General features: G+C 47.8%; 1 protein-coding gene across 1 annotated transcript in view; it reads left to right on the forward strand.

Moving 5' to 3' along the window:
- LOC308525922 (ALK tyrosine kinase receptor-like) overlaps positions 1-26,390 on the forward strand; it is a gene marked incomplete at both ends in the record, with an annotated part of 170,439 nt that overhangs the window by 123,296 nt on the left and 20,753 nt on the right. Inside the window, 3 exons of the mRNA XM_081100794.1 lie at positions 8,235-8,329; positions 8,490-8,618; positions 26,121-26,283. Coding sequence (XP_080956920.1) covers positions 8,235-8,329; positions 8,490-8,618; positions 26,121-26,283 — 387 coding nt within the window. The remainder of the gene's footprint in view (positions 1-8,234; positions 8,330-8,489; positions 8,619-26,120; positions 26,284-26,390) is intronic.

Here is a 26,390-nt window from a genome sequence, read left to right on the forward strand (position 1 = left end):
CAGACAAGCAGCACAGCCCCAGCACCAGCCCTCCAGGACTGTCTGAGGCAGCGGGGGTGGAGGCGGGGGAGGGGGGGGGGCTGTGGGGGACGGAGGGGGCTGGTGATTTTGCATGCGAAGATTTTTATGAATCATCACTTCAGCTCACTTTCCATTGACTAGAACTCAGTCACATGGTTATACCTAACTGCAAGGGATGCTGGATAATGTAGTCTAGCTGTGTGCCCAGAAGAAAGGAAAACGGGTTTGATTGATGGGGGGGAAACTGATATGTTGTGTCATGAAATAAGCCAATGTATATAGTCCCCATCTCTGGACATCTGTCAGAGTGTCACTTGAGAATACTGATTCCTTATTTAGCTACACTGAGCACTGATCAGTCTTTAGCTCTGGGCCCCGTACATAGAGATTCAAATTCAGTAGATCACATATTAGGTCCAGGAATATATATATATATATATATATATATATATATATATATATATCTCCTATCTAATAAAGAGGCAATACGCTAATTGACCCTCATGCCATTGCAAAGATGGCAGCACATACAGCCAATAAGGAGGGAATATGCTAATTGACTGCCACACCCTCAAAGATGGTGCCTGCCTCTGGAGTCTCCCAGTCCCCTCAGCCCCCCAGCGCTGGCCTGAGGCACAGGCAAGCCTCAGATGGCGGCTGCCCAGCCGCCCAGGGCCGCCCGAGGCTCAGGTAACCAGGGCTGGCCGAGGCTTGCACTGCCGGCAGTGGCAGCAGCAAAGGTGTGATGGGGCATCGCCTTCCCCAGATCGCCGGGTCACCACCTGCCCCTGAGGGCTCCCAGACTGTGAAAGGGGGCAGGCCGGACTGAGGGCCCCCCCGCCCTCCAGTGCATGAATTTTCATGCACCAGGCCTCTAATATATATATATATATATATTAATTCCCTAGGTGGCTTTGATGTCTAACCACATTTGCAAGTCACTGGCATAGAATGTCAAATCCCACTCTCTTGTGGGTAAGACAGGGGGTTAAGTAACTGGAGAAGTGCCATTAGCTGTCACATTGTCAGCAAACATATATTAAACCCCCAACAAGTGCAGAAATAGAAAGAGCCCCTTGCTGGAACACAGGGCCTGCCCGCTGAGGAAGACATAAAACATGAGCATTGAGAGGCAAACAGTAACACAAGGACCCTTTGTGCAGGGCCCCACAGAGCATGGCCAGATTCAAGGGCACAGTGACCTCCATGTGTCAGGGGAGCTGTTGTGAAGAAAATGGGATGAGGATAAGATGGAACTCGAGGAAAACTTACGCCTTAGGGTAAATGTAAAAGGGAGAGGGCATTCCAAAGAAGGCCACCAAATGGGCTGAGGCTCAGAGACAGGGCTGTCTCATGTGGGTTCAGCAAGGTTGTGTCAGAGAATCCTGAGCAGTCTCCTCGAGAGAGGGTGAATGTGAACATTGTGCTCTGGGCTGTAGGGATAGAGCCACTGAGCCCAGGGATTGGCTGGAGAATAGGAAACCAGAGCCTGGAGACTGTTAAAGGCTTTTGGGAGGGACCAAATGTGAAATGATTTGAGCCTCAAAATGGAGGTCAGAAAGGGGGGAGAGGAGCTGGAGAAGAAGAGGTCCTTGTAGCCCAGAACAGCCTTGGGTCGGCCCTCTGAGGAGGAGGAAGCTAGGGCTAGTGGCTCAGCGATGCCATGTGCAATAAAGCATTGATGTATACAAATCAAACATTCATAACTCTGGAAGGATCTGGCCTTGTTTCTTTCTCAGAAAATATCCCAGATCATTGGAGCAAGGAGTAGATTAGCAATTCTGAGCTTTAAGTCCTATTTCTAACACTGATTTACTGTGACGTTTGGGACAAGTTTTGTTGCTTTGGTTGCTACGTTTCCACAATCAAGAGTGCAAAGCAGTGAGACAGATCCGGCCTATGAGCCTGCTTTAGGAAGTAGTCGCTCAAAATGGCAATAGGGGAAGGAACCCCTTTAGAATTATGGGATGTTCAGATCTGCTCGAGATTTTCCTGGCAATATCCACAGCTTAGTTTTCAAGTCAACAGGGGCGTATGTTTTTGTGACAGTCCATTTTATAAGACTTTGCTGATATTTGAAACAAAGCAGAATCCAGTTCTTTACGTGCTATTTTCCAAGAACCTCACTGATGCTCGTGGTTCCCATCCTCACCACCATGCAGGTAACACATAGTCTTTATATCTGCCTCAGTCCCCACCCAGGGTTCCAGCTGCCTGATTGGCATTCCACCCACACCTTGGACATAGCCCCACAACCACACCTGCTCCTGAGGGATTCTTCTGCCCATTGGTGTACATTTGTCTAGGCATCCAGTTCTTCCGAGTCTTTCTTGACTTCTCTCTCACTGCCCAGATTCAATATTTTCCCAGGTGATATAGGTTGTAGCTCTGCGAGGGAAGGTCTGAAAGGGACATTAGAAATCCTCTCATCAGTGAATAATGGGAATTACAAATCTGTCCAGACTCCTCAAGGTGAGGATCCTTGTTATGAATCGCTATACTCCCAGCTGTAAACATAGTGGCTGGTACATAAAATAATCTTTGCTTGAAGGCATGTGGGGAGATATGTAACTTAAATTTCCACCTGGAGAAACACAGATTTCTAATAAAATGTAATATAAGACAGGAACCGTGAACTGGAATCTCCCATGTTAAAGAAGGATGTCCACTATGGAAATACCTACCTGACAGATTTTTTTTAAAACCAAGGTGGCGCTGACCAAGTTTCAGTGACTTGCCCAGGATCCCCAAGTGTATAGCCCAGTCTTCACTCCACTCTCCCTTTTGAAACTCAGTCTCCATCAGAGAAGGCTGCTAATTCACCCACATGAGATGCTTTTGTCAGAGGAGAAAAGATCCCTTTTCCTGTGTCTTTTCACCTTGGGAGGTGCCACCATCTCCGGCACCATCTCGGCCCTCCATGCCACCAGCCAGCACTACAGCAGAAAGGGCCGTGTTGGAAATGTCTGTGCGTCCGAGAAAGGTGCAGGGCCATCCCAGTCTCTCTGGGAAAAGCGGATGCTGGCACTTTCCAGCTCTGGATACCCTCCAGGTCCCCAATTGCTCCAAGGGGCTTACTGTACTTCACCAAAGTTATGGAGTTCATGAGACTAAATGAAATGAAGGAATTGGGGTAGTTCTGCAAGGGACAGTGAAAAAAGTTGCCTGGAATGAGGGACCTGCGTGCCCATCGTGCCTCTCCTACTGTCTCCAGGTTCCAGGCAAGTCAGACGATGCTCCCCTGAGGTCCCTGCTCTTCTTTGCTGGCCTTCCAGACCATCTGCTTCAGAACATCCCTCCCCCACCAAGTACATTCCTTCTCTTTCCTTCGGGCACTTGACACATTCTCACTGCTCTTGGTGTCATTAAGCCCAGAGGGGAAACCAAGTCAGGAGATGGTTAATTACTTCTGAGAATGGGGGAGATCCTTGTATGTCCAGCCGCCCCACCACTGGGCAAGAGCCAAAGACTCCTCGAGTCAGGGCTCCACTGTGTGTCCATTAGGACCACCTGGCCATGAACAAGGTGATTCTCATGAGCCCAGTGTGTTCATTAGGTCCCAGCCAGTGCTGGTCTCAAGAACCGCAAGCTGGCCATCAGCCCCTCCTTTTTGATGGTCACTGAAGTCATTTACACAGACAATAGGGCGAACTCAGCAGGGCTTTTTCATCACATACATTGTTCTAATAGAAATGCATAGTGCGACCCAAGCTTTGTGACGGTCCATTTTAGAATACTTTACCGAGCAAATCAACTGTGCAGTGAGCCATCGGAGAAGGCGGTTTTCCTCAGCAGAATGTGCCAGCTCTCTATAGACAGCCAGAGCCCAGCTGAGCCTCAGCAGCAAGAGGGGTGCTGGGCACTCCCTCCTTCCGAGCCCACTGGTGGTTGACAGAGGAATCTGAGACATGCGGCCCATCTGTCAAATGCCTTTACCCAGTCCAGCCATTCTGTCTTGTCCTCTCTCCAAATAATTCCCATTCCCTTGGTCCACATTCAGACACACCTTTTCGTCAGCTACTTAAAATCATGAAGTGAACTTAATTAGCTTTGTCAGCCCCTAAGGCTGGCAGGGTGGCAAATAAGGCGTTACATTCACTGTCCATTAGTGGTCTGTGATCTAAACTAGATGGAGCGTTTTTCAAGCTGTGCGTGAGCAGCATCAGCACTTTCTATACAGAGATCTGCCTGGAATCTGGGAGACGCCCAATTCCAAGGCCACCCCTCTTAGCCTCGCCCACTGTCCTGATGGCCACCTTCTAGAATCCCCTGGGGCCAACTTTCAACAGGCCTCTTTGTAAAGATGAGCAGCCAGGAGCCAGGGTCGCATTCTTTATGAAAAGCCAGGCTCCAACCAGGATATCCAGCCAGATCTGTTTTAGCCAACTCCAACAGTTGGAAAAAAAGAGAAAAAGCAACAACAGCCCATTCAATTAAAAGTGCCTTCTTTGGATAAACCAAAAGAGTTGAGCAGTTGTGAACCATTGAAGGGCAGGGAGGAAGTCTGCAATGCTGAGGGCTAGAAAAAGGGAGCTCAGCTACCACCATCTTAAGAAGCACAGATCAGTGAGGGAGCTGGAGGAGCCCAAAGAGCTGCCTCTTCCTTTCTCCCTGCCCAGCTGCCCACGGAGAGGGAGGGCATGGCTTTTCTGGCCATGGGGGCTCAGCTCCCTTCCTCCACACACAGCTAAGGCTTTGGGGAAGGGGCAGCAGAGTAACCTGTATGTTCATTACCCCACCTGGCCCCTGCGATCCTGACAGGAATAGACCTGGCTTTCCCTCAAACCCAGAGCAGCTCACCTGGTACCTGCTAGAACTTGCCCTCGGACCCGGAGCACTCAGCCCAGTACATGCTAGAACTTCCTCTTCATCCCAGAGGAGTCCCCGGGGCACATGCCAGAACTGAAGCATGAGGCCATGGCCCACTCTGGAGAGTAGCCTGGTATCTGCATTGGATTGGGGTGTGGTCAACAGAAAAGAGTGGTTGGGCCAGAACGACTGTGAGAGCCTTGAGGAAGCCTCACCCACCTCCATCAGGGAGAGGCTGAGCAGAGCTAGGAGCACTCTCTTCTCCACCTGAGGTTCAGGTAAAGACCCACAACCAGCTACCATGCAAAGTAGAGTAGCCTGAATCTGGTGGCCCCAGTGGCCACCTCTTGGCCAGTGGCCCCCACAGAAAAGAAACTCCTAGATTGTTCTTCTGTCTCCTTCCTGCCCCATCACCTACCATCCCCAGACCCCATTCCCAAACTGCCTCTGCTTCACCCCTGCCCTACCCACACCCATTCCCCCACCTGCCCCTTCCCTGTAGCCTCTGGAATCTGGAGCCTGTAGGGATGGGTTGGCTTCCTAGGTAGACAGAAGCAGCATCGCATGTTTACAGCTGATTCGACATCTGATTCGACATCTGATTGAGTCTTCCCTGATTATTGTGAGTGTTCCTGACTCAAAATATGTGCAATTCCAAGTGTCAATCAAACTCTTTTAAACAGCAGCTGTCATCGCCGTTGCCTTACAAAGCACTTAGAAACTCTTCTATTTAGAAACCATCCCGGCCCCAGCCTGCATCATGTTGTCCATGCTAAGAGTTCCATTGGCTGGTTGAGAACTTTGCAGCTCTAATCTCTCGATAATAAAGCAGATAGGAGGGGAGATGTTCAGTTTCTCCAGAAGGGCCCATTTAGGGGAAAACGGGAGTTTTTGTCCCCCTCTCCCCATGCTTGATGGGCACACATATATCATTTACTGGCTCAGGTACCCCAGGCCCATAGGGATGGCACACCCATGATGCAGCTCAGCATTGAAATCAGTGCCCAGCGTGGCCCTTGGCCTATGGATGTCAGATTAGGAGATGACCTCATCAGAAAGGGGAGACTCAGGAAGGTGGCTGTGGGCCCCTTACCCACAGTTGTGTAGGAGCATCAGGCAGCTCTGCCTACTGTGTCCTGAGGCAGCTAGGCTCAGGCCAGGAACTCAACTATGGACCATGTGCTCCATGGAGATCTGGGGAACTAGAGCTGTAATCTTGCCAAGACTCGGAGAAGCCACTGAAGGTGTGTGATACACATGTGCCTCTCACCATCTCTACCTCCTTCCATACCTCTCACACCTGAGCCAGAGGGGCCCTGACTTGCTCTGACACATCCCTCACTTCAGTTCCTCGACTGAGAATGCCCTCTCCTCACTGCCCTCCATCCCCACACCTTTGAGTCCTTTTCTTTTTTCAACACCAACTTAAATACCACCTGCCCTGAGAAATGCTCCCCACCTCCCCAGCCTGGTGGACTTCCTCCTTCCTCTGAGCTCTCAGAGGATTTTACCCACACCTCATGTCTATAGAGGCATTTACCTCCCTCTACCTATTCTACACTGATGTATGTATACACTCTTCATCTCTCCATTAGACAGTAAGCAACTTGAATTCAGTATTCCTGTCGGATTTCTCTTAGAATCCCCCATAGGCCTGTGTCCTGTGCTTCCTCTGCCCTCTCTGTCCCGCTGTCTCCAACCCTTCAGTCTCCCATTCTGGCCAACACGCTGGTTTTCTGCTCTTGCTACCCCTGGCTGCCCATTCTATTATCTGGGTTCCTTCTCTCTCTTTTTTGTACTGACAGCTTTATTGAGCTACAGGTGTGCATGTTGATGACTTTTAGCAAATGTATAATTGTACAGAGAGCACCACAGTCCAATGTTAGAATAGTGTCATCACCCCAGAAAGAACCCTGGGCTGGTTTTCAGTCAATACTGTACCGACTCCCAGCCATAAGCAGTCATTGATCTGCTTTCTGTCCATAGAATTGCCTATTCTAGACATCTATATAATAAAAGCCTAAGTGACCCTTATGGTGGAATGACCAGAACAACCAGTCACTTTGATGCACACTGACCACCAGAGGTCAGATGCTCAACACAGGAGCTGCCCCATGGTGGTCAGTGCACTCCCACAGGGGGAGTGCTGCTCAGTCAGAAACCGGGCTCACAGCTGGTGAGCACAGCGGTGGTGGCGGGAGTGGGGAGTGGGCCTAAGCTAGTAGTCAGACATCCCCCAAGGGGTCCTGGACTGTGAGCGGGTGCAGGCCAGGCTGAGTGGACCCCTCTCCCCCATGCACAAATTTTGTGTACTGGGCCTCTAGTTTCATATAAATGGAGTAATTTCTATGAATGGAATCATGAGGTCTTTAACTTATAGTCTGATGTCTTTAACTCAGCATAATGTTTTTCAGCTCCATCCAATTTACAGCCTGTATCTAGTCCATCCTTTTGTATTGGGGAGGGGCATTCCATGGAATGGCCATCCTACATGTGGTTAACTCAGTCACCCATTGGGGCATGGGTTCCCTCTCTTTAACACGTACACCAGAGACTGCACAGCCTCCTGCAGGTCATTCTGGATTGACTTTGAAAGGGGGAAGGTTTTTAAAGCTCTCAGGAAACTCTCACTTCACAGCAGGAATGATCTGGCTGACAGCCTTCCAGGAGGACGGCTCCCCAGGAGACAAATGAACTGAAGGTGTGTTCTTTTTAGCCTACCCTCAAGCTTCCCTGGCCACAGTCCTTGACCTGCAAGGCTATGAGAGAGGTGGAAAGTGATGATATCTCAGTGTGTTTATTGTTAATGCTTATGGCCCACTCTGTGTTGTTTACCAACACCCCCAAGGCTCAGAATCAAATCATTTAATATTTAACAACCAGTTGGGCACTACACAGACCAACCCCAGTGGGAACTGATGCTGGACACCAAATCCTTGATACCCCCGCTGTGTGAAATCCAGGGGGCACCAGGGAAGGAGCAGGGCAGCCTGCAGCAACAGGTAGGGGACCGTCAGGGAACAGTGGCTCTTTCTCAATTGGTACAGAAGCATTTCAGTATTTTCACAATGACTTCAACTCCGCTGGGAACATCAGGCCTACCCATGTCCACCCACCCTGCACACCCAGAAAGTGAAAGCTCTCCCCTCCTGGAGTTCTAGACCTGAGCACCAAGTTCCAAATTGGATTAACATGTGGAACAGTCCCTCGGACAGGGCAGTGCGTTGTGCTGGAGAAGTAGGGGGAGATGTTGACTGCTTCCTCGTACAGCCGCTCTGAGACAGGGAAGGCCAATGAACCCTGATCATGAGCAGGGTCTCGGCACCTGTTTGCTGGACACTGAGTCCTAAGATGTGGCCAATCCAGGCTGTTCCTCACACACACTCCTCTTAACGCATGTACAGGTTCTGGCTGCAGATTGTCGCATGGTGGGGACAAGGATCCAGAGCCACCGTGGCTTTTGACAATATCTCCATCAGCCTGGACTGCTACCTCACCAGTGAGTCCACCCAGCCCCCGGCACTTGTTCCCACCCTGACTACCCGGGTTCACTGTCCCTCCTTCACCTAAGCCACTTTCTCCCACCTTCCCTGGGGCATGCGCACCTCCTTACAGCAGAGCCTCACTTAACTCAACCAATGGGGTCTTCTCTGTTCCAGTCAGTGGGGAGGACAAGATGCTGCAGAAGACAGCACCCAAGTCAAGAAATCTGTTTGAGAGAAACCCCAACAAGGAGATGAAACTCTGGGAAAATACACCAAGAGAGACCCCCATCTTTGACCCTACAGGTAAGGGTGCAACTTACAAATTTGAGCAAAGTGATTATTTGTTGCAAAAGGCAGAAGTAAGGTGGGTGCTATGATCGGGATGGGGAGCTAAGTTTAAAGAATAAGATGTCAACCTTTATAAGGGACATTGCTTGCACTTTGGCTATGGGGCTCCAAGAAGAAGCTGGTTCTCTTACTACAGAGCTTCTGAAAGGTGTAAGAAGGAGCACTCCTCCATGCACGGGGAACACCCAGGCCCTGGCACAAGCAGAGAACCAGGCTGGTGACCTCTCCTCACCTCAGCCCCTTGACACCAGTCTCCATTCACTGAACAAAGCAAACCTTCCCTCAGATCTTTCCTCCACATAAAGAGGATTGGCCCAAGCCCAAGGTCATCTGTTGCAGGAAGGCAGGCTAGCCCATCATGGGTAAAGCCCCCAGAGCATCAGGTCCAACACATTTCCAGAGCTTGGCTCCCCTCAACGTTGCTTGATTCAGCAGTCCTGGGATGAAGGATCGCTCAAGGGGCTTCTGCCGCTTCCAACACAGGCCTCTTCAGCCTCGTGCCCTAAACCACGGAGTGACTTCTCAGCTACTCTTTGTACAGGGCATCATTTGGGATCGGTCTCAAGCCCCAGCATGATGTTCCTCGGCAGTTATTAGCTCCGTGAGCCAGCCCCAGGGAAGCGGATGAAGGCCTCTGGGCCACAGCCGCAGGTCAGGGTTCCCCAGGTGGGCGATGGGCCTGGGCACTGAGGACTCTCTCAACATGAGTAACCTGGAGATGCAGGAGCACAGCCCACCATTCACCACACTTCCTCCTGTAAAAGGTAATGCCGATAGATAAATGATAAATCTCTCATTTCTGCTTATAAATGTGAAATCCTTATTTGCTGCAAATTACATTGAATCCATTGACTCTCAACGTATTAAGTATTAGCTTTGCTTTGTGTTTGAAGACATTCTTCCTTTCCTCCGAAAAGCTACCAAAGGACTAACTATCCCATCCTCGCTCATGCCTGACCTCGCAGCTCCAGACCAGGGAAAGAATTCATGGCTTTTCCCATTACCTCCCCCTTCCTCTCTTCTCCTTTAACTGGAACCTCAAAATACCTTTCCAGTTTTCCACACCGCAGTCTCTGTTTCCCACCCCTGCCTCGTGGTTCATGGCTCATGAAACCGCCTCACACGAAGGAGGACCTGCTTTCATTGTTGAGCGGTCTTCCCTGAACCTCATCCCAGAAGGGAGGAAGTACCTCCCTGACTTCCCAGCCCTTGGTCAACCATGGCTCCTGTGATAGATTCAGGACATACTAAGCAAACGTCAGGGCAAGCCACCGCCTGCCTAACCACCAGCACTGGGTACATGGCGGGAGTTCCGGAAACACTTACTGATCGACTGGTAGGCACTTAATGTTGAGCTCGGTTCTCAGATGTCAGCTGCTGGCTCCCCTGCAGCCGGCATTCAGAAACCTGCCATCCACCCAGCCTGACTCGGGTTTATTGCCATATAAACTCCCACTGTCCCTACAGGGCTGATCGATAAGGGCCTGGCCAGTGGCCATTCAGACTAATGAAATCGCACAGCGGCTCAAAAGCATTGGTTTCCCCTTCCACCTCCAGATAAAATTAGAAGTGAGTGGCTGCCTGAGAGGCTGGAGATGACAATGGCTAGAACACAGCTTCCTCTACTGAGTGGCCCAGCCTCAGAGCAGGGTGATGGGCAGATGGCTGTGGGTCAGCATTGGGTCTCCTTCTGAAGCAACCCCAACTCAAAGGGAAGAAGACACTCAGCCTCAGTAGGCTCCTCAGTAGGCTTTAGAGAACCCAATAAAGAGCTAGTGCTTCCCCAGGACCCACTGCCACATCAGGGAGCAGCTCAGGTGAGGGAGAAGCCGAGGCAGGCTCCCAACTCCCCTTCCCCTGCTGTGTTTCAGTAGCGGGAGGCGTCTCTCCCCCAGCCTGACAGACTCCCGGTCCCACCTTGCTGTGGACCCTAGTGGTGTGTGGTGGGGGTGCCTCTGTCTTCAAGAGGATTTACAGGGGGAGGGGAGCAGGTCCACTGGGCCCTCTGCATCAGCACCGGCCAGGACTCAGGCTCACGGTCAGGGAGAGGAGGCTGGCTGCCCCTGGATCCATGTTGAGCCCACAGTTCCAGCAGACTCCTCTGAGGGCAGGCCAGTGCTCAGAAATGCTGAGCAGGACCAGATCCAAGCCAGGAGCTCAGAGAACTCACAGATTAGAAAAGGAGAGAACAGGTAGACAATGATTACAGTCCAGTTACATGCCTATGGGAGAGAAGTGCTGCAGAGGAGGGTCCTGGAGGAGGAGGGTCCTGGAGGAGGAGGGGTCCAACAGGCTCATGGAGAGGCCTAGGTCAGGGCCACACCCACTCAAATGATCACCAGGCAAACACTGGCCTGACACCCACCTTCCATGCGACCAGCACAACAGGGGGAAAAAAAAATATGTAGATTTCAGGTCCCCTTCCTTACCAGCTGTGGGCCACGTACTCATTGCTCTGGAGCTTCTGGCCCAAGGGAGCCAAGTGGCCTGGGAACGGGGAGATCACAGCCTGCAACTTAACCCAAACTTAGAGATCCTACCTGGGAGGCCCCCTAGAGAGGACAGGAGGGCTGGGGCCCCGGGGGCAAGGGAAGGAAAGTAGTAATCCATGAGCACACCTGACCCTGGCTAGGGTGTTCCACATGTCAGCTCCTCCCATCCTCACTGCCCAGGGCCAGCTACTGCTGTTCCCACTGTAGGGAGGAGGAAGACGATCTGGAAGAATGTACGTGGCCCACAGCTGGTAAGGAAGGGGACCTGAAATCTACATTTTATTTCAGCCAGCTGAGCTGCTTCTGAGTATCCAAGTCTCCAACCCACAGATCAACACCAAAAATGCAAAGAGGGGTAGTGCGTCCCAGTTGAGATCCCCTGCATGATCAGTAAACAAATCAATTGTCAGAGGAGACAAGATAAGATTTTCCTGCCAAAGTTCAGCGCTGTCTGTTTCTGCTGGGCTGGAACGGGGCAGCTGGCTAAGGCATCGCCTGAAAACACCGAGGCAGTTTCGGGAGACTCACTCACAGAGCTTCCAAATCTCCCTAAATACACCTCGTCTCTCCCCCCGCCCTCACTGCCCCCCTCCAGCCAGCCCTCCCCTCCAATGAGGGCCTGGCAGGGAAAAGCCCGGCCAGGTGCCTCACGAAGCATTCTCGGAAGCCTGAGTCACTAGCTAATCAGAAAAAAAAACAGAAAATGGGACAAGTATTAAGTCTGAGAAAATTACATTTGTCAGCTTTGCACATACAATTACACTAACCAAATGGTTGGGATAATGCAATCACTGAGCTCCGGGCGCTCTCCCTCTCTCTCTAATGAGCATTAGTGGTGAGGCGGTGGGAGCAGGCTCGCCATCCTGTCTCTCTCTGAAAGCCCAGGTAAGGACAGGCGGGACCCCTGTCCTGTGACCTGCCTCCGCTTCCGTACCCCTCTCTCCTCGGGCTGTGTAGGGAGAGCGGAAAGGGATCTGCTCAGTCTAATTGAGAACCGGCCTGAACCTTGGGCCCAACCCACAAGCCACCACAATTCATGGAGTCCTGGCTCAAACCACAGTCTTGCCTCCGAGTTGGTTGGTGACAGTTGGTTTACCGTTTTCTGAGTGGGATCATGAAAAGAGCACTGGACCGGGAGTCAGAACCCCTGGGCCTGGCCTGGGCAGGCCTGCACTAGCCAGCTGTGATCCTGGGCATCCCTCGTCTGGTGCCTGGATGTGTCACCAGATAACAGAGATAACAGAGCTCATCTAAGAGGGGCCAACGTGAACACGGACCAGGGCGGGAAAACTGGTATTTTTTAAAGTCAAGGTTTGAAGTAGACAGTCTCCACGTCCTTCCCCATCCCCAGCCCCGTGGTCTGAGGGTGAAGGGTATGGCGTAAGGGAGCCCGAGTGTTATCTGGCCCAGCTCTCTAATTAACCCAGGACACGGTGAATGTGCCCAGAAGTGAGGGTGACAGGCTGTCCGTTCCCACATACGCTCCTGTGATTCAAGAACAGATGCCAATTCCAATGAGAAAGTTTTATGTGTTTCATATAAATTGATTGGGTCTATTTCTGCTAAACGCATTATCCATTCACCACAGAACAACTATTAGAGTTAATAGAATTTGTAGCGAGAGCCATTATGTTCTAAGCATGCCTTCTGGGGATGACGGCATTGCTGGAAAGCAGGCTTTGCGGGGCCAGCCCCTTGCTCAGAGCCTGGCCTTTCACGCCCTGGGGTCTTCGTTCCAGCGCAGCCTTCTGCGCTCAGGCCCTGCAGGCCCAGCCAGGCCCACCAGCAGCTGCAGTGGGCTCTCTCATATGCGGTCTCTCGGTTACTGGTACTATATGATCCTCCTTTTACAGATGGGGTGACCGAGGCCCACAGAGATTAAGTAACTTTGCCCGAAATTTTACAACTGATATAAAAGGCTAAAGAATGGCTTTTATATCGCATAGAAAACGAAAATCTCCTAAGCCAAATAACATTTGGAAGGATACAGTTGTGATAAATTTTAAAGCAGGGGTGGGGAACCGTTTTTCTGCCAAGGGCCATTTGGCTATTTATAATATCATCCATGGGCCATACAAAAGTATCAGCTTAAAAGTTAGCCTGCTGTATTTGGTCAAACGTTTAATTAACTCACCCCTAATGCCTTGGCAGGCCAGACCAAATGACTTTGTGGGCCTTATACAGCCTGTTGGCTGGACGTTCCCCACCCCTGATTTAAAAGAATCCCACTGTTGAAAAGGTCTCCTGGAGGAATCTCCAACCTCTCAAACTCCTGTTTCTAATGTCAGTTTTTGGTTAAACAGAGCACACGTGCATCTTCACTAATATTCAAAACAGTGCTCTAGGCACACAATGCACCACGCACAGGCAAGAGAGCTGATCACTGCAGCAAACTGGCGGCCCTCTGTGGCTCCAGCCTTCACTGGTGCATGTGGCCCACACTCAGTCAGCACCCATTCTATTGGGGTGGCAACTCGAAGAGCTCGGCAGGCGTGGGGCCACAGATACAACTCCTGGAAACTGTTAGGCACTGACCATTTTCCTGCTCAGCTGGCCTACTATTGCACCGAGAGCCTCATGTTCTCTCCTGTTTTACTAATTTTAGATTCTCGTCTATTTATAGCAAACTAGTGATGACGCAGGAAGCACCAGCCTGAACAAGGTTCCTGGGTGCCCAGTCACTGCAGCAGGTGCGCCCTCCTAATTAGGATGTCACTCTTTATTTCACTGCGCCTCTCTCCCCCAAACGCTCCAGGAAGAGAGCTGGCGTGGAACTAATTCGGATTCATGATCCCCATTACTGACGTTAAGGAGGCTTGTCCAGTGCAAGCAGCTCTGCACGCGGGAGAGCCAGTCCACCTCCCTAACGGGTGGCCAGCACCGAGGCGCAGGGGCTGCTCTGTTGCATGTCCACAGGTGGCAGGTTAGAACTGGAGGCTCCCCGGCAGAGTGCCGCCTGCAGCAGAGCTGCCCGGTGAATGTTCCGTGTCCGCAGGCTGCCTCCTTTCACCTGCCCACAGTGACTAAGCACATCCAGCATATCTCATTGATCCCTCCAACCTCCCCCGCCCCCCCCCCCGCCCCGCACCCCCCTCGGAAGCAGCATGGCACAGCTTTTAGAGCACTGACTGCCTTTGTTCAAGTCCCAGCTGTGCCACTTCCTGTAAGTCACTCCCTTCTCCTTTCTGAGTCTTTGTTTCCCCACCTTAAAACATGGTGTTCACATCCCATAGGTGTGATGAAAGGATCACGTGAGAGAATATGTGTCCAGGGCTTATGTGAGCCACGATTACTTTCCCCAGTGCAGAACTGAGGAAACAGAATCAGAAAGGCTTTGGGACTTGCCCCACCAGTAAACTGCAAAGCCAGGGACCAGCTCACTCCAAAGTCTTCCCGCCCTAACTCCACGCCCCCTAGGAGCCATCCCCTCGCTGCCTGTCGCTGGCCACAGTACAAAGCAGAAGCTTTGCCGCTTCCAGGTCCACTCTTTCCTCTTTCCAGTCAGGAGATTTGCCTCAGGGTTCACTGCAGAAGATATCATTGCTTTCTAGTTGATGTTTTCACAATTTCCTGAATCCCAATTCTAAAATATATATATATATATATATATATATAGAGAGAGAGAGAGAGAGAGAGAGAGAGAGAGAGAGAGCGCTAAGTTTATTTTCACCAGCATGCGCTATGTGCCTGCTCTGTGCCAAGCTCTGGGGCCTGTCTCTGGGAATGAGTCCAAGTGTCCCTCCTGGAAACTGTGCCACCCAGAGCTGGGCTCACATAAGCCTGAGATGAAGCCACTGCTCTCCCAGCACAAGAAAGACTGGTTCCCATTCCAATTTCCAATCACACACACACACACACGCGGAGTTAGGACAGGACCCCACTCCATGGCTCTGACTTTATCCTCCCCTAGAGGGTGACAAGATCTCATCCAAGATGGATGCTTTGCAAATTATCCTGAACTGATCATCCTTCTTTAAAAGAAATCCAGTATCCTTTGAGAAAGCCAGGAATCAATAGTGTTACATTAGAACTGCCTGACCCTGGGCCCCACTGGAGAAATAGTGTAGCATTATCCAGCTCTGACAGACTCCAAAACACCTCACAAACCTCTAATCTAACACTATAGAGTAGTGTTGGAGTTATGGCAAATGAAGATCAAACAGCTTAACACCATGCCCCGGCTCCTCTTAGCCACGGAGAGGATTCTGTCATCCTCTCGCCTGGCTGGCCTGAGAAAACATGTTTTTCCCCCTTTGGTTCAGTGAAAGGTTACATAAGTGGGAGACAACAAATGGTCCAGGAACTCTGGTCTCTGCACGCCTTGATTAAGATCATTTAGCTTCAAGACCATCAGTGCAAGTGCATTAAGCGCTTATTATTTGGGAAGTCCCCTTTTAATTATCATCCTCCCAGACTTGCTGGTCCTGCCTCAAAACCACGCTGCCTCCCCTCCGAGTCTGTTCGCTCTCTGTTTGCTACAGCAAAGCCTCAGTGCCCTGAGCAGCTGTCATTTTGTTTAAATTCATCTAGGCCCGCAGCTGGACAGGGGAACTAGGAGGGGAAAGGCTGAAATGCTGATTCTAGGGCACAAGAGGGGATTCTTCCCACTTGCTCCTTCACGGGGAAGAGGAAAAGCAACGAGAGGTGGCATTACCGTAGCCATGACTGAGTCAGGGAAGAGAGAGAGGGCCCTGGGAAGGACTGGCCCAGCCAGTGCCCTCCACGCTGGGTGCTCACACAAATGAGGAGGCCAAAGAACGTACTGGCTGCTGGGCCGGGGCTTTGGGGTGACTGGATAGTTATTTATTGCTTCATAATAAATGACCATAAATGTGGTGGCTTAAAATAACACACATTAATTATACTAGTTTCTGTGGGTCAGGAAACTAGCAATAGCTCAGCTGAGTCCTCTGCTTCATAATTTCTTAGAAGGTTACAATTAGGTGTTAGCCAGGGCTGGGTTCTCATCTGAAAGCTCAAGCGGGAAAGAGTCATCCCTCCATGCTCACATGGCTGTTGGCAGTTCCTGGAGAAGCGGTGAGGGAAGGGCAGGCAGGGTGTGTGGAGAAAGATATATTTTCAAAAAAATTCCAGGCCATTGGATCTGGGATGGCTGATTTGGTTTTTATAGTGAATGTCGACAGTTTCTTCATAATAACTGTTGAGAGCAAATTTTATTCATTTAATTATAATTTATTAAATAACTGGCAGGTTGAATGATCCTCTTCCAAGATCAATGTTCACAGCTAAGGAAAATAAGGCATAGCTCAAGCTTATCCAGCATTCTAACTAAGAGTCATAAAAACTCTCCAGAATAGCTCCCTGGAAAATAGGACTATTTCTTTTCCTTCAACCAGCTTTATGTCTTTGATTCTAGTAATGAATCCATTCAGTCAATCAACTGATCAGTTCCATTAGCCATCGGGTCAGTGGAGTGTCCACACTGCTGAGGAGCAGGATTCAAGCGTTTTCTTATAGACTGCGTGGCTCCTTGGGTTTCAGTAATGTGGGTGTGGGTGTCCAAATATGAGTGTGTGCTAGTGTGGTCCTACTTGCTCCACCCACTACTTTTCTTTCTGTTCTTGACATTTGGATGTCCCTCTTTCACGTGTCCCTGTTCTCCAGTTTATCTTAGAGGGTCTGGACCCAGACCCAGGAGCCAGGACATGCTTTCTTCCTAGCTCCAAATCGCAAGGCCTCTTGGGCTCCTGCACCTCCGGCAGCCCACCTGCCAGAGGTGTTACAGTCACAATGGCCCTGCAAGGCTTTCACCCTTCGTGGCCTAGAACCAAACAATAAGCAAGGACTACTAAGAATGAAGCCGGGAGGGGTCTGGCTCCCCACAGTGTTGCCTTTCTCTCAGGAGCCAGGGGACCTTACAACAGGAGTGAGCAAACCCCACTAATATAGCCCAGTGGTCAAGCCCTAGACCAAGGCTTTCTCTCCCCAGTCTGAGGACAGAGCAGATTAAGGCAGAAATCAATGACGCTTCAGGCCTGAGTGTGGCAAAGCTCAGATTTGGACCACCACCATTTCCCACTTAATTCTCAAACCACATCCATTATTTGTAACCACCAGATGGGTGAGTCCGCAGCACCCATCTCAATAGCACATACTTAACACAGCTCTGGCCTGAAGCCAACTTGGGGATAACCAAATTAGCCCCAAGGCGTCCCTTAACTTAATTTTGACAGTTCTGCTTTCAGGATAGTGTTTTTCCCTGTGACCTTTCTCTTCTCTCGTGTGTTACTGACGTTCCCTCAGGGATCAGGGGTGGCTAAGAGCACAGCACAGCAGCCATCCCAGGCGCCATTAGAAACTCCCTCGGATTGCCAGTGTCAGAACTGTTTAGGGTAATTCAGTTCTGAAAGCAGCTTTTATCTCAACAGCCCTGACTTGCTGCCCTGTTGTTGGGGAGCTCACTCACTGGGAGGTTCCTCTCAGTGAAACAATGTCTGTCTCCCAGCAGAGAGGGCCCTGGGCCTCTGGCCTTTATTCCTGGGAGACCTCAGCATTCTCAGGCATCCTGTCCGTCTAGAGCAGCAGTTCTCAACCTGTGGGTTGCGACCGCTTTGGGGGTCGAATGACCCTTTCACAGGGTCGCCTAAGACCATCGGAAAACACATATATAATTACATATTGTTTTTGTGATTAATCACTACGCTTTAATTATGTTCAATTTGTCACAATGAAAATACATCCTGCATATCTGATATTTACATTACGATTCATAACAGTAGCAAAATTACAGTTATGAAGTAGCAACGAAAATAATTTTATGGTTGGGGGTCAGCACAACATGAGGAACTGTATTAAAGGGTCGCGGCATTAGGACGGTGGAGAATCACTGGTCTAGAGGATCTGTGTGAGAGCAAAGGAGCCAATGATGTCAGAGGGAGAAAAGATCATGTGTGTGAGCACAGCCAGTACAAAAGACAGGGCTAGTGTTACAATTACTGATGTTACCACCTGCTAACTTTTCATCAAAAGACACCCCAAGAGAGAAACGACCAGAAAGCTTTGCATAAATGAACGGGGTGTGTGTGTGTATGCAAGCACGTGCAAGTATACACACAGTCAGTCTGAAAAACTAACTAGAACAACACGGAAAATGCATCAACTAAAAACGGTGCTGCTGAACACATAACTGCACGTGCCCACGTGCCCACCTCAGCCTCAGGTTTCCTCTGTAACCGCAGGCCACTTGGTCACCTGTCCACACTATGGCCTATCTGATGAGACACAAGTAATCATTCTTCCCCCTTTCCTATCTACTGACCTAACAGTTGTAAAAAGCTAAACTTACTGGAGGATGGAGGTGCTACATAAATGCAATGTAACTAAACACCTTGAACTTGAATGGCCCACAGATTCCTAGCCCTGTTTGCTCACAGCCATTGTAGCATCCTTTTATCTGAGATTACACTTCCCGTGCCTTCTACCATCCGCCAAATATAAGTTTCGAAATATACATGCATTCCAAAACTATAAAATAAAGGCTCCTGCGTCTAGCTGCCCCTCCGCCTGATACGCAAGAGAGGTTTAGGGCCACTTTCACACCCTCACCCAGCATTGGGTATAAAATAGATTAAACGTAAGAAAACAGCAGCATGAACACTAAGAAAAGATATCTGACAGTAGAGAGAGGAGAAAGTGAGTCAGTATAAAATATTTACATCTGACGCCATTTAGCGAAGGGTCAAACAGAACATCTAGCTAAGTCTGGGTGGCACTATGAAGAAAGAGTTAAATTCTACTTAGTGAGCTGCATGATGTAGCAGCAGCTTCTAGGCCAGGGGTCCTCAAACTACGGCCCGCGGGCCACATGCAAATACAAATATTGTATTTGTTCCCATTTTGTTTTTGTACTTCAAAATAAGATCTGTGCAGTGTGCATAGGAATTTGTTCATAGTTTTTTTTTTTAAACTATAGTCCGGCCCTCCAACGGTCTGAGGGACAGTGAACTGGCCCCTGTTTAAAAAGTTTGAGGACCCCTGTGCTAGGCCATGGTCATTGACAATGTCAATGAGGTGAAATCTGAAAAACCCTACAGCCCCAGGAATTGGAATACAGGCGAGGAACTGATCAGATAGATGGTATAAAGGGGTTAATCATAGCAAATGACCTCAAGTAATTCCTACATTAAGATTATTTTCTAAGGATTCTGGGAATATGGCGGTGATGGCAGTAACAGCATAGTTCCTTTTATCTCTCTGAATCCTTCCATGAAAACAGAGCAACCATGTATCAGAACTGAAAACCCATGAATCCATGCAACAAACATGTTTATAAGGTGTTCCCCTCCAGCCCCAACATACAGGTGGGTGAGGACAAAGCACAGACAACCACAAGGCCTGCAGAGTGTCAACACCTAAGCAAGAGAAAGGTGAGAAAGGCAGCAGGCTGTCTTACCAACCGGAGAGCAGGAGAAACCCAAAATAGCTAACAGCTATTTGCTGGAAATGACAGAAGGACAATCTGAGAGCCCTTTGCCCAGTCCAGTGGCCCATGAGTACAAGGGGCCCATGGTAAGATCTGAAGCAACAAGTGCAGTCTGGCCACCAAGCCTCCTTTCCAGGAAGGGCCCACACTGGGAAGACATTTCTGGAAGTGAAATCAGTATTGAGTAATATAGGAATAATAGAGGTAAAAAAATAAATAAAAGGGTTTCCAGATAAAAGTGTGTGGGGGTAGAGGGGTGAAACAGAGCCAGAAACATTAGGAAGCAAACTGCCATATTTTTAAGCACTATATATTTTTAAAATAACAAGAAGTATAAAGGAAGCTCTGTGAAGTTAGAAAATCTCCTGAACCCTTAAAGTTCTAGAAAAGTAATTTCATATAAAAATGTATAACAGAGAAGTATCAAGATTAAATCACATACAAAATTACAATAAGAATTTTTAAAGAGCATAGAGGACAGAATAACTGTACAGAAAAATGAAAGCACAACAAAAATACATGCCCACAGAAAAGATCAAAATTATAACCTCCTATTTCAAAATGAGCTAAATGGCCATAAAACCATGATATAAGACATGAAAAATAGCATATCAGTATTACAAAACATAAGAGACGAGGTGGTAGAACTCAGAAAAGAATGTAAAATGAAAGGGAAAAATCAGAGATGAAAACTAAATTAGGAAGGAATTCAAGAGCAAATAAACACAACAGTTAATGCCTTACAAGAACTAGAAGGTGAAAAAAGAAATTTTTAAAAAATAAAAAAGATGACATACACCAGAGCTAGGCAAAGAAGATGCAACACACAGATAACAGGAGCGCCTGAAGACGAAAACCAAGGTGGACCAAAACAAATTCTTAAAGCTGTAATTCAAGAAAAACTTTCATAATGAAACTACTTATTAAAAGAGTACTGTATGCATCTGAGAATATTGGCCAGGAATGAGCAATAACACAGAATATTCTAGTATAATCACCAAATCTTTAAAGAAAAAAAATACTTTGGCACCTCAGGAAAAAAACAAGTGATTTATTAGAGAATAAAATTTAGATCATCATCAGAGTGTTTTACAATTACACTTTATGCCAGAAGAAAACAGAGTAGCACATATAATATACTCAAGGGTAAAGAATTTTATCAACATCCAAAAACTCAAAGAGTATTCCTCCCATGAATCCTAAAGAATCTACTTGAAAACAAGCTTCAGACAACCAAAATGCCTGGAGATACACCCGCATGACTGATGTAAGCATTAAACACATAGTATTTACAGAAGACCAAGGACTAAAGAGGAAAGAGTAGCATGTGCAACCGCAATATGCCCAAACAGTGTAGGTAGAATACAACTTCAAGGAATATAGGAAAATGGAGAGCACATATATTTTAAAAATGTTAACAGATCTCGGTTTTTATATTGATGATGGTATTGTGGTAGTGTTACTACTCTGATACTATTGTGTGCTTAATGTTGGAAAAGTAAATGAGTAATTATAGAATATTTTAATTCTATTAGAATGTTCCTAAGAACCAAGATTCTCAGTGTGGAAAAAAGAAATATGGATTAATATAGAAGAGATTAAAACTCTGTAATCCTGAATTTGAATTGAAAGTATCAGTGTGGCCAAACCGGTTTGGCTCAGTGGATAGAACGTCGGCCTGCGGACTCAGGGGTCCCGGGTTCGATTCCGGTCAAGGGCATGTACCCTGGTTGCAGGCACATCCCCAGTGGGGGGCGTGCAGGAGGCAGCTGATTGATCTCTCTCATCGATGTTTCTAACTCTCTATCCCTCTCCCTTCTTCTCTGTAAAAAAATCAATAAAAATATTTTTTAAAAAATAGTTTAAAAAAAAAAAAGAAAGTATCAGTGTGACAATGGAATACTATGCTGCTGTAAAAAGGAAGGAACTCCTACCATTTGCAACAGCATGGGTGGACCTGGAGAGCTTTATGCTAAGCGAAATAAGTCAGTCAGAGAAAGATAAATATCACATGATCTCACTCATTTGTGGAATATAATGAACAATATAAAATGATGAACAAAAACAGATCCAGAGACAGAGAAGCATCGATCAGACTGTCAAACCTCAGAGGGAAGGCAGGGGAGGGTAGCGGTAAAGGGGAGAGATCAATCAAAGGACTTGTATGCATGCATATAAGCCTAACCAATGGACATAGACACCAGGGGGGTGAGGGCATGAGCTGTGGTGGGTGGGGGGAGGGGAGAGGGGGGTAAGAGGGGATAACAACACATATGCAATACCTTAACCCATAAAGAAAAAAATAGTAATAAAAAAGAAAGAATCATTGTGAGCTCATGAGGTATTTTGTCATATCCGTGTGTGTACTTCATATATGTGTATGTTTATACTGATATGCATATGTACACACACAGATATTTCCTAGTTCTGTCACTAAAGAACCCTAGACACAATCACCAACCAGTAGCAATAAGTGTCTCTGGCCTTCAAGGTGTGCAATTAAAATACCTTTTCCCAACGAAACAAAGACTTTGGAGAAAATGGCTGAACCCAGGTCTAGGGAAGGCACATTTTGTCATGCCAGACAGCAAGAAAGCAAAAGAACTCAGGAGGCTTACCACTGATCAAAAATGTGACATTTTCAGCTTCTAAAGGATAATAGGGGTCAATTAGAACTAAAAAACATGTTTAAATTCAAGAATTTATATCATGTATAAACAACTAGGTGGTCAACTTTAGAGGATGATAAATAACTAATTCATTATCTTGAAAACTATAATAAGGAGAAAGAATTGAGTTTTATCCTGCATGGGTAACCAAATAGTAGATAAGAGGAAGCATCGCTTTATAAATGTATTCCAACTGATAAATAAGAAGAAAAGGTTTAATTTGAGTATCATTATTTTGCAGCTCCCAACAAATACATGGCCCTAGGCATTAAGCTTCTACAACTGCGAACATCAAAAAAAAGAACGCAATCATCGGGCATTGATTGTATATCTAGAAGGGGCACTGCTCCACTGTTTAAAGAGTTGAGACAGATGGTAGAAATGTTTTAACCTCCTAATAGCTACAATATGTACATTATTTTTACTTCACCCTAATAAGGAGCATAATTTATTAATTTTCATTACGTATTCAAATTTTCCAATTTACAATAAAGAATGGTGCTGTATATATTATGGATGATGAATTTGGACCTGGTTTGATGTAAGGGGATCTATGATGGTGATCAAAATGGTTCAATATACCACAGGTCCCATGAAGTTCAGCCCAGTCAACAGATAAGGGTAAATTTCAGTTCCAAGGATCAGAATCAAAATGGTACAAAAGGGCCCTAGCCGGTTTGGCTCAGTGGATAGAGCATCAGCCTGCAGACCGAAGGGCCCTGGGTTTGATTCCAGTCAATGGCACGTACTTAGGTTGCAGGCTTCTCCCCGGCCTGGGCCCTAGTAGGCGAGCATGCAAGAGGCAACCAATTGATGTGTTTCTCTCACATCAGTGTTTCTCTCTGTCTTTCCCTCTCTCTTCCACTCTCTCTGAAAATCAGTGGGGAAAAATGTCCTCGGTGAAGATTTTTTTTAAAATGGTACAAAAGGTCCTTATGAGCCATTGAGTGCTCTTCTGTGATACAACCACCTAACACTCGGCCTTCAGCATGAGGCAGATCCTCATTATTGCGATTAACAGCCGTAGTTGAGAACTTATTTTCTTTTGTATCGTGCTTTATTTCTTTGAATTCAGTTGAGCAGACAAGATGGCTTAACAACAGTAATAAAACCAGTACAATCGCTGTCTATCCCATGGTTTTTCAGCATTGTGCTGTGTATTACTAATTGATTTGTTTCTTCTTAGAGGCTTCTGCTATATACTTAAAATGAAGCCCGGTGCTTAATGGATTTTTCTTTGCTCAAATGTCTAATACCCAATCAGTATTTTGATGTTTGTGGGTTCTTTATACAATTTAGATGTGAGTGAATATTAAACTAGGCTTCCAGTGTGTGGTAAAAGAACAAGATAAATGATAAGTAAGAACAAGTTAAAACTCCATAAATGAGTTTTAACACAATAGTTTTTTGTTTTGTTTTCAAAGTAAGAAAAGAGGACAGAGCCAGCCTTTCTTCTTTCCCTGCCTCCAATCCAGCCTCCTCCCTGCGGCCTTTGATCCTCTCTAATGCCAAATGTTGCACTTTGCTTAGGTCATACTGTAATGCCAACTGGAAGTCTAAGTACTAGGTATTATTAGGGTAGGGTGCCAAGCCCACACCTTTAGCTCTCTTCCTCAGCACACACATAAGGGAAAATATTTATGTTGTTATGTTATGTTATGTTATGTTATGTTATGTTATGTTAGTCCCAAAAAATGTATACACACTTTAAAAGCTGATAGCTCAATTTTGAAAATGAAATGTATTTTAATAAACACTGCCTTGTAAGCATTCAAAGTGTGTGTATACATTTTTGGGACACCCTATTGTATCACACTTGTCTTATGCCTCTACCCAGATTGATGAGGCTGAGGTTGTCCCCCCAAACCCGGGCTGCTTGCTGTAGGTATAGACTGGGCCTGCAGAATAGACTAGAGATGATGGGAGGAGTAGATTTCTCAACTCCCTGCACCTATCCTCATCCCCAACTCACTAATTTAAATTCCTAGGAGCTGCTGGCAGGGATCTATTCGCATTCACAGACACTCCCATCGCCATATTTCCTATTCGTAACAACAGCACCAGCCTTGGGTGTAGGCAGGAGTCATTGACACAACTCACATTTTTAGAGTTTTGAACTTTACAATGACCTTTCATACCCCTTGCTTCCTTTAATTCTAATGCCAGTCCAGCCCCTTATACAGATGAAGGAACTCATCTAGGTCCCACAGTCAGTAAGTGATGAGACTACCCCCAAACCCAGGTGTCCTTGCCGATTTCAAAGCCTGTGTCCTTTCCATTTCACACAGCCCACTCCCCCAGGTCCCTACCTCCCCACGAACCCCCACCCCCACCCCCAGCAGAGCCCATGCATAGGATTTGGGCAAGCCCTTCTGCTAAAGTGCCTTCAGTAAAGAGTTACAACTCTGAATTAACAGGTTATCCCTTTATAATACAAATAGATCAGAGACTTAACATTCAGCCATTCACACCAAAGAATTCATCAACTTCTTGCCCTTGAAACAACCTTCAGAAACTGGATAGAAATCAACATCTTCATTTGAAAAACAATGAAGTCTGGAAAAGTGTTGGGCAGCTGTCTCCCAGACCTGGGGCCTCTTTTGTCTCCCGGACCTGGGGCCAGGGCAGTGTCAGGGAGCCCACCACATCTGGCCCAGGTTTCAGATGATCAACACTGCCCCGTGGGAGTCCAATCTGATCGCTTGTGGTTAATAGCCCAAATTAATCTTTCATTTTTGTATCATTAAGTTATTTGAAAGTTTTCCAAAAAATTTCACTTTAACGTTTTAGTGAAGAAAGCTATATATGCCCAAATTAATCTTTCCATAATTCCCTATAGGTAGAATTCGACTTAATCTCTATAAAGGGAAGTAATTTTTTTAATCTTATAGTGACATTTTTGTATTTGAAGTCAAAGCCGTGTATCAAGAACATGGTATTTTAAAGTCCTTATAGGTTATAAAAATGTTAGAATTCCGGCCAACATGAAATCTGACTCACAGACAGAAAGTGTGAAAGGAGACGGCCCAGTGGCGGTGGAGGGGTGGGGTGTGCTGAGTGTTCCAGAGATGCCCCAAAGGTCATCTAAGGACATGGGGTGCTCCAGGTGATGACAGATCCCAGGCAGTGGCGTGGGGCTTGGAAAAAGAAGGCAGGCACCAAAAACAATGTGACCCCAAAACCCCCAAATGTGACCCGCTTCCCTATTTTTTCCAGTTTCATCGAGAGCCCAAGAGCTGCTTATTGCAGTTCTAAACCCCAGTGGTTACAAATAAGGAGGCCAGCCGGGAGTACAGGTCTTCCTAATCCCATGGTCCCGGGTCCCCAGGCCAGTGAGGGGTCAGGGAGCTGACTGTGTCCAGGTGACTCTTTCGATCTTCTCCACACTAAGAGGATCCTGCATGAAGATGCTAAGTCCTGGGGACAGGTTAGATGCAGTCACGACTGCACAGGTTACATGCCTGTTGTTTGCCCGGCACTGCGCTGGACTTGATGAGACACCCAGAGAGGGCGCACCCGCCTCCTGCACCTGTCTCCCCTGAAACGGACCTTCTCTCACGGTATCATTTTACTGCTCTATGTTGTAGCTGGTTGCCTCTTTTTTGGTCTCCCTTAGTAGGCTCTGAGCTTCCTAATGCCAGAGTCCATGTCCGCTCCATCTACCTGACCCAGGGCCTGGCACATAGTTGGCCCCAACAGCAGTTTCCAGGTTGAGTGCCGAGCGGTATCTCTTGCCCTGATATTGGTGCCATGTTAGTGCCATGGAGCACACAGCTCAGAGGCAGCCAGAGACGCCCCACAAAGGAGGGATGGTCAGGCCACGTGAGTGACTGTCTTTCTTCTTGTGTCACAGTTCACTGGCTATTTACCACGTGTGGGGCCAGTGGGCCCCATGGCCCCACGCAGGCCCAGTGCAACAATGCCTACCGGAACACCAACCTGAGCGTGGTGGTGGGGAGCGAGGGCCCCCTCAAGGGCATCCAGACCTGGAAAGTGCCAGCCACCGACACCTACAGGTGCGTATGGGGGAGGGGGAAGCCGAGGGGCAGAGGACTGGGGTCCTGTCTGTGGGTGCATGTCCCCCGGTGCCTGGAGGGCGCACCAAAGTTCAGAGGCCACAGAC

The sequence above is a fragment of the Myotis nattereri genome (genome assembly GCF_964212035.1).
Source record: "Myotis nattereri genome assembly, chromosome: 10".
NCBI lineage: Eukaryota > Metazoa > Chordata > Mammalia > Chiroptera > Vespertilionidae > Myotis > Myotis nattereri.